The 9,043-nt window shown below is 39.0% G+C and overlaps 1 protein-coding gene across 2 annotated transcripts in view; it reads left to right on the top strand.

Annotated features, from left to right (window-relative positions):
• ALG9 (ALG9 alpha-1,2-mannosyltransferase) overlaps positions 1-7,868 on the top strand; it is a 99,774-nt gene extending 91,906 nt beyond the window's left edge. Inside the window, exon 15 of one of the 2 annotated variants that reach the window (XM_007464655.1) lies at positions 7,624-7,868. In XM_007464655.1, coding sequence (XP_007464717.1) covers positions 7,624-7,747 — 124 coding nt within the window. In that variant the 3' untranslated portion in view covers positions 7,748-7,868. The remainder of the gene's footprint in view (positions 1-7,623) is intronic. The other variant, XM_007464656.1, reaches the window with a different exon arrangement.
• The last annotated feature ends 1,175 nt before the right edge of the window (positions 7,869-9,043 follow it).

Consider the following 9,043-nt stretch of genomic DNA (forward strand, 5'->3'; position numbering starts at 1 on the left):
CTCCCTCCCTCCCTCCCTTCCTTCCTTTCTGCCGCGTTGGGTCTTCGTTGCTGTGCGTGGGCTTCTCATTGCAGTGGCTCCTCTTGTTGCGGAGCACAGGCTCTAGGCACCTGGGCTTCAGTAGTTGCGGCACATGGGCCCTAGAGTGCGCAGGCTTCAGTAGTTGCAGCGTGTGGGCTTAGTTGCAGCAGATGGGCTCTAGGGCACACGGGCTTCAGTAGGTGTGGCGCACAGGCTCAGTAGTTGTGGTGCATGGGCTCTAGAGCACAGGCTCAGTAGTTGTGGCACACGGGCTTAGTTGCTCCGCGGCATGTGGGATCTTCCTGGACCAGTGCTCGAACCTGTATCCCCTGCATTGGCAGGCGGATTCTCAACCACTGTGCCACCAGGGAAGTCCCTGGAGAGGTTTCTTGACCTTTTGTTTTAATGTTCTCTTTGCTAGGTAAGAAATGGGAGGGTGCAAGTAATTCTGTGTTGCTGGGGCATAAAGTGAGAGGCTGGAGGGGAGGAAAATGAGGCAGTAAAGGAAGTAGGAACCAGAAATGATACGAAACATGGAGTGTGAGAGTAATCTCATCAGCTCCATGAAGCCCTAGCAAAGACTGAGAAATGCAGGTCTGCAGAAATGCTTTGTACGGCCAGCACAATGCTTTAAAATGGATTTGAATGCTTTTTTCCACTTTGTCAGAGTCTTCAGCATTCTCTGTGCTTTTGTCTCTTGTCTCTCCTCTTCCTGTTCCTTCAGTCACTGTCGGTTCCCCTGGCTCCTGTTTTACTGACATTTAGGCCATTTGTGTTGTACAGGTGTGTCCTACAGGTGTTTCTCATCTGCTTTTACCAAATTTTGTTTTTTAGATCCTTGACGTGTGAAGCCTCCCTCCCCACCAAAAAAAGATTAAAACTTTTTGGGGAAAAAAATATATTCTCTTTGCTGTGATACGGATGCCCTCCGCATCTCGCTTGTGCTCTAAGATCCCAATGGCCACTGCAGCTTCCCCCTCCCCACGCGCACACTGAAGACTCCTACTTTGCTCTGCCCCATCTGATGACTTTAGGACTGAATTGGTTGAGAAGAGACGAGAAAGAAGAGCTTCATATTATTTTTGATATTTCCTTTTCCTTGTAGAAGATGAATATTGCCAGAAGCGAGGGAGATAAACTAGATGCTCTGATTTAAGAGTCAGGGTGTAGTCGTTCATTCATTCACAGGATATTTATTGAGCACTTTCTGTGGCATTGTTCTAAAAGCTGGAGTACAGCAGTTAGGTAAAGTTCTGTCTTCAAGGGACTGATATTCTAGGGGAGAATTAACATATAGCATGTAACTCCTGTGTCCGTTTCTTTATTTTGGAGAAGTAATAAATGTCACGTATGTCTTACTTACCATGAGAGTAATGTCTCTCACCCCATTTCCTATTAGAGAATATTAAAGACCAGCCACATTTTTGCTGCATATCAGCTTTTTGAGCAGTTCTTAAACGGCTTGATATGAGACTAAAGACTGACTGTGACTAAGATTAAGTCTTGAGGGAATTCTGAGATTCTCTTCAGAACTGATGATTTCTCTGAAAGGCCAGTTCTATTCTGAGGGTTGTGGAAGTCTGTCACTGAACTGTGAACTAAGTGCAAGAGATAACAAGAGACAAAGACAAAAAGAGAGGGAACTAGCTTTAAAAAGAAAGAGAACTGGCAGTGAGCTCAGACTACAGGTTTACATGGATAGTAATGTTTGGATGGATGGATGGATGGATGGATGGATGGATGGATGGAGAGGTAGACAGATAAAAATAAAAGAGAAAACCTGAGTACTAGGACGTTTTTTTTTTAAATGATAAATTGACCCAGCATTTCCATTGTGTCTGTTGAACTGGTGACATCAGGGACCAGCAGCCAGTCTTCCACTGACGTCAGCAAGAGCAGATTGAAATCTCCACAGCAGAGTGCTCCCCAGCCCTGATAAGTAGGGCTGGTAATTGAATTAGAAAACATTCTGAGCTATCAGCTGATTATGCTCTTCAGGCAATTGCTTTGTTCACGTCTGTTCCATCCTTGAATTGCCGGAGTGACTTTCTCACTGGGAGGGGAAGTACTTCAGTGTCCACGATAGAGGCACGTATTTTGCGTCTCCCTCAGTTATGCTACCTGTGCTTCCCTAGGGCAATATTTTGGCATTTCACATTATTACGGACGTTGTATGAGTTTTGATCAGCATTAGTTTTGTTCTAATTTGTGATTCAGTCTGATCTTTGTTTCCACGTGTCTGAATGTGTGCACATGCATGTTATTCCAATGCTCTTTTCTTTCACAAAGGCAAATAACCAATTTGATTTCCCTTCTTCCAGCAATCATACAATATAACAATTTGAAAGGCCCTAGTCATGCTTAACATATTAAAGCTACTGATGGGAAAGAAATTAATCTAGAACAGCAGCTATAGTATTAGAAATGAAGGATTCACATCAACTTCGTCTTTTGGTTTAAAAAAAACAACCACAGAATATTCCCTTCCCAGCTCAGAAGTGTATGTGTTGATTGTTTACTCACTTCATCCACTGGAAGAAATTAGTGGCTTTAGGTGTTAAAGACAGATAATGCTATTAAAAAATCATAAGCAAAATCTGCAAGAGAAAAGAAGGTTCATCTTCTAGTAAGGATTTTTCCAGTACCAAGCACTGATGATAAATTTTACTTAACTTCTCCTTACATTTAGTTCCCACCTCTTATATAGTTTTGTGTTCAGGCTTAACTAGAAATGCCTCCTTGCTTCCTGAACATGTTATTTAGAATTTGATGCTGAATTTCTTATGCTTGTACACTGAGGAAGCATGGAAGAATCCCAGTGCTTCTTGGGTCTCTTGGGACAAACACATGCTTGTCCTTAGCAAGATGGTTATTGCAAACCACACATTCAGTGGGACTTTGAAATCCTCATTGAGAGTAGGAAAGAACTTGTAATTTTGAAGAACTTGAAAGGAGGCTGGTGTGGTGAGAGTGTAGTTGGCAAGGAAGAAAATGGCACAAGGTGAGGTGAGACAGGTAAATGAGGGCTAGATCTCCTACGGCTTTGTAGATCATTAGAGTTTGGATTTTATTCAAGCCATTCTCCAGTTGTTGCTGAGTGGACAGAGCATTTAACCTGAGTTGCCTATAGATTTGGTTATGGATGGACAAGTTGCTTTTTTTTGCCTAGTGTACCTTGGAATGTTGGATGGACAAAATGCAATAATGTATAGTAAATGCTTCTTCCACACCTATGCAACCCTCAGTGTTTGTTCTCTCTTCTGAATATGTGTATTATCACTTTGAACTTCTGTTATCAGCTATTTAATATTTAGTGTATGCTACATTATGGTTACGTCGTTCATATTCTGTTTCTTCCAACGATAGATTATTAGCTCTTTGAGAACAGAGGCTTCAGGGCTAGCACACAAAGCTCTACAGTAATAGTAAGCACATAGGGTTTTTTTGTTGTTCATTTTAAGGATTTGAGGTTTCCTTTATTTAAAACTTTGTCTACTGGTTTTTAAAAATTATTACAAGTAATATATTTCATGTACTTTTGTATATGTTTGAAATTTTCTATTGTAACAAATGGAAAACAAAGCAGCTTGTTAAAAAAAAAGCAATATGGTACAAAGTACAAAATAAAAATCATCTGCTGTATCATAGGGACTGCATAATTTTTGTTTTAATTGGTATTGTTAAAATTGCCTTTCCAAATGGCTCTTGCAGGTTTCCACTTTTACTGGCAATATCAGTTTCCTAATTTCTCGCCAGTGTTTGATACTGTCAGACTTTTCAACTTTTGCAAACCTGATTATTGAAAAATTGTATCTAGATTTACATTTCCCCAATTACTAGTAAAATTGGACATTATTTCATATGGTTATTGACCATTTACACTTCTTTTCTCTGTTTATGTCCTTTGTCATTTTTTCCTTTTGAGTTGTTTGTCTTAGTGAATGCAGGAATACTTTATATATTCTAGGTACTCTTCCTCTGTTAATTGTATGGTCAGTATTTCGTCCCAATCTCTTTTATTTTTTTACCTTTGTTTCAGCTTGCCTTTTGCATTCAACAGTAAAGCATAGTGGCCCTTCTTCCATTTTAGGGAGGTCAGTATTTTTGAGGATGATTATGTCCCATGTATAGCCCAGGATAGTTTTCTGAAATGATCTTTTAGAATGAACTCCTTGGCATGACCTGCCTAAAAATAATCATCATCATTTGCTGTCTTGGCCCAATAGACCCCGTTTGTTTTCATATATTTTAGTTATTTTAAAAATAACATAAGAATAATGAAAGGATAGTTTAAAAAACTTCATTTGAAATTTTAATAATAATATAAATGTAGCAACCCCAATCTTTATTCCATATTCTCCTGGTTTTGAATATACATACCTGAAATGGGCACCTCTGAACTCAATTAACTACTCATCAACTGTCATGCATGAACCTGGAATATATACATCTTGAAAATACTGGTTCCAGACTTCAGATGCATCTCTAATAGGTTCTAGCTTGTTACTTCTGGTTCTTCCTGCATTTGTATTATCAAAATGCAAAACTTGAAGAACTTTTTGAAACCTTAAATGGCTCGTAATTTTGTTGAAGAGAAGACAACTATCTTCTTTGCTCCATAATTTAAACACTTTCATCTTTAGATTTATAAACATCAATCAAAATGATCAATTTTTTGAATTTTTTATTTCTTTATTATCTGTATCCTTCTAGTCACTTTCGTATATTAACCTGCCCTCAGCATTTGTCCACTCATGAACTGTATCAAATAGAATTTGGCACACAGACCCCATAAAAGAACGTAGTCATATGCCCTTTTAGCATAACAGGATAGTCCAAGTCCTTGTTGCAAAATATTACATGATGAAGTCGTAGGGGAGCAAAACTTTTCCTTCTACCCTTCTAGGTTCTTTTGGTTGGCCTAATAATCAAATTGACATAAGATAGATTTACAAGAGAAAAACCAATTTATATGTACAGGAGCCCCATAAAAATAAGAGACCCAGAGACAAGCCTCAGGCAGTTGAGGCTTGTATGCCATCCTGAGCTAAGGAACAGGAGAGAGGCCTGGGGCTTTGGAGGGGAGGAGGGGCATCCACAGGACAGTAAGAAGGGCAGATGTTTTCCCTGCTACACAGATATGTCACTCAGATAAAAAATTATCTCTGGTAATACCTCTCTCTCTGAGCCAGCTTCCCTACCTAGATTCTTTTAGGTAGTTAAGGAGGAGGTAGAAAGTTCTTCCTGTGTCTCTTGGGCCTTATCTTCAACTCAAAATAATCTGCATGCTAAAGCTGTATGCTTTGGGGAGGCTCATTCTGAATCCCTCCGAAGTCCTTCCTGTTGAATGACTAACTGAATGAGAACACTTATTTCCTTTTTGTTCTTAGAAATATACTGTTCACTCATTATTTATTGAGTTAGAAAATTTGTCTAGTATGTGGTCATCTAAAGACTCATAGTCTGAAATTTTGCCTTTATTATAAATGTTACCATCATCATTAGAGTCTTAAGTGCTGCTATTTGTCTCTTTGCATTCATCTTCTGATTTGTCTAATTGTGAAATGTCTTCCTCTGTCAATTTTCTTCTCATTGGCATTATGGACAGAAAATTTTAAAATTCTGAACTCTCAGCTGTGCTCAATTAAAGCTAAGTGCAGACTACAAAGATAGTGTCTCAAGTCTTTTGTACCTTACTGAAAGATGATGCATACTTTGGACAGTGCAGTGAGAAAATTGAAGGATAATATAATTGAATTACTTTTGCATCATCCTTTTTGGGGATTTCATCACTCTTCCTTTCTCTTATCATTTGTCTTTTTTTTAAAGCACAGTTGTAAATAATCCAAGATGTAGAAAAAAAAAAAAAAAGACCACTAAGATTCAATAATATAGCTTAAATTTAGAAAAGCTTGTGCTGGACCCATATGGTAGTTACAAGATAGAATGAGTTTTACTCTATTTTTGATGGTAAGTATAATTTCCCTTTGTTGTTTGGAACACTCTAAGAACAATAAAATTATGAAATAACAATCCTCCCAAGTAGTAAGGAATAATTCCAAAAAGAAAGTAAAATTGGGCCCAATGGACCTAATGTTATACAAAGGACTGAGTTGACCGGAAATATATACTGACTGTATTAGTGAAGCTTTTAGTGTGGAGTCAACTGGAATGGAAATAACATTTAATTCGGTTTAGCCTTTCTTTACTACACTGAAGCCTGCAGGAGTTTGCTCCAGCTTACAACTTTCTGTTCTGACCTGCCCCTTATCTGTGCAGCACGGACAGAAAGAATAAATTAACTTCTTTTTGACTGAGGTAGGTGCTTCCTCCTCCTGTTCATTTTCTTTGTTTCTTTATCTCGTGTGTCTCTCTTCTAAGCCTCTTTTCTCTATCAAAGCCCTTGAGCTGTTAGCTGTTGAAGTGAAGTGCATCTCTGTAGAGCACAGAGCACTGCCAGCATCCCAGTTGGGGAGAATCTCTAAGAGGTGTGTATGCCAAGCACGATATCATTGTGTGCAGGCATTGCAGGAGTCTGCCAAACTCAGGGGTAGGCTGCCAGTACAAATGCCACGTTGACATGACATTTACAAGTTGAGAGTCTGGAAAAGGACTGGCAGTGGAACACCCTTCAGCTACCTCATTTAGGTTGGCAGTTTCAGGGCCAACTTTTGGTTTTAAACTCAGAAACCATAGTCAAGAAGTAATACTTCGTATAGAATTTAAAACTATCACTGCCGCTTTTTCTAGTAAGTGATGAATCCTGTTAGCCTGTTCCTGGGATGCAGGATAAACCAGAGTGGTAAGATGCAGAACCTGAAATCAAATCTGGATTTGAATGAGGGCTTTATCACTTACTGTGTAACCCTGATCAAGTTACTTAATCTATGTAAGTCTCATTTTCCTATCTATAAAATAGGGATAATATCACTTTCCTCATAGGGTTATCAGATGGATTAAATAATATCCTTAAAAGTATAGCACTTTTCCCAGTGCCTGCTCAATACTAGGTATTCAATAAATGTGAGGTATTTTTCGCATTCTTTAGAAACTTGTGAGAAATTCAGGTTTTTAGCTGTTCCTATCTATATTTTAGCAAAAAGTAAAAAGATTCTCTCTTTGACTTAAGAATTGCCAGAATAGTACGCACAGGAAGCCCAGAACACAGTTTTCTCCAGCTCTCTAGGAAAACTTAGAGCCAGAGTCAGGATCATTTGAGCCTTTTGGCATCTCTACAGTGGTTTCTTAGGTACAGAAACCTTTGAGGTATTAAGAATTTATTTCTGTAATAGCAGTCCTTTGATTGAATTGTAATTTTTCTATGGCAAATTCTAATGCAAAGTGCAGATCTAGAGCTATTCTGAAGGATATCCTGTGGCTTAATAGAGAGGCTATCATTTGGGTGCAGGTAAGAAGGTATTTGGTCTTGATTAAGTCTTTTATCAAGATCTAGTAGCTAAATAACAGACTTTTCTGTGCTGCTTGTATAAAATATAATCCTCACCATAGCACTTCGTTTATTTCCTTTAATCATTTTCAATACATTAGTAAATTCTCTCAAATTATAAAATTCTGTCTTTTCTTTTTTCTCTTGTTTTTCAGATCTTCAAAGTTATTGCGGGCATTCTATGTTCCCTTCCTGTCAGAACAGTATACAGTGTATGCAAACTATACCATCCTCAAACCCCGGAAAGGAAAGCAAATCAGGAAGAAAAGTGGAGGTTAGCACCATGCCTGTGGCCCCAAAGGACAACCATCCTGTTAACTGGTAATTCCACTGACAGGACTCCCTCCAAGTCATCGTTTGTAACATTTGTAATAAAAGCTGTCTGACAAGAATACTGGAATCTGGGCTCTTTGGGCTTGTCAGAGTCTATCACATTCACTTCTTAATGTGTGTCTCTGTTCTGCATGTACACTTTGTGCAGCTAAGTGGAGAAAGGCCCTAAAGTCCGGGTAGATACATTGTTCCACATCTCATTGTTTTTCTTCTGTTCAATTATTTACTAGACCGGAGAAGAGTAGAACCAACTTTCAGGAAGAATTGAAAATCCCGGGACTGGATGGCTGTGTTGAGCTGTTCTACACACTCTGGCTTGGCATCCAAGAACTAGCCTCCCTTGGGCCGTATGAGCTTCTCCACCAAAGCTCTTTGGCAGCTCCTAGCAGACGACCTCATTCCAATCCTAGTGCTGAAAATGAGCACAGCCTAATTGCCAACCTACATGTCCTTTTCACCTCCAGCAAGACTAAGCTTTTCTAAAGCATGTCACAGGACCAGGACCCTACCCTGGAGGTATCTCAGGAAAAAGGCAACCAGTTGAGGAACTGTGGCTTAATTTCATTACATAGGATGCCTCTTGCTTTCATCTTATTTCCTTTACAACAAACTATAACTATATGGGTTTGGGTTTTTGTTTGTTTTTTAAGCTTTAGCATGCTGTTTCTTGAATTCAAGACTTCCCTGTATAAAGGTATCAACAGACCAGACTATAACTGTACAGGACATAAGTGGAGAAAATTAACTCTATCAGTTGGTAGATTTGGATGACATCACATTTTAAAGTAATTTATTCTGAGGCCATTTCTGAGGAAATTAAGAATCTCCCTTTTTTAAACAACCCTAGTGAAAAAGACCAGTGTATATTCATGGCACCTGTTTTTGAGTATGTCTATTGCAAAGCACATCCTGCATGGAGCACCTCTAGTCAAGTAGGCAATGATAAGGACTTAATTAAAACATAAGTATATACTTTACTTTGCTTTTACACACAGTATTTCATAGTTTACAAAGCACTTTCACATTATCTCATTTGATCCTCACAGTCATGATGTGAGGTAGACAAAGCCGGTGGTTTTATCCCCATTTTACAGATGAAGAAACTGAGACTATGGGGCAGGGGGCAGGGGGAGGTAAGGTGACTTACCCAAGGCCACACAGCCAATAAGTAGTAGCGCTAGGACCAGAACCTGGGTTGCCTAACTTCTCATCCAGTGCTCGTCCCTACTCCTCGCTTGACTA

Source organism: Lipotes vexillifer, unplaced genomic scaffold (genome assembly GCF_000442215.2).
Source record: "Lipotes vexillifer unplaced genomic scaffold, Lipotes_vexillifer_v1.1 scaffold785, whole genome shotgun sequence".
NCBI lineage: Eukaryota > Metazoa > Chordata > Mammalia > Artiodactyla > Lipotidae > Lipotes > Lipotes vexillifer.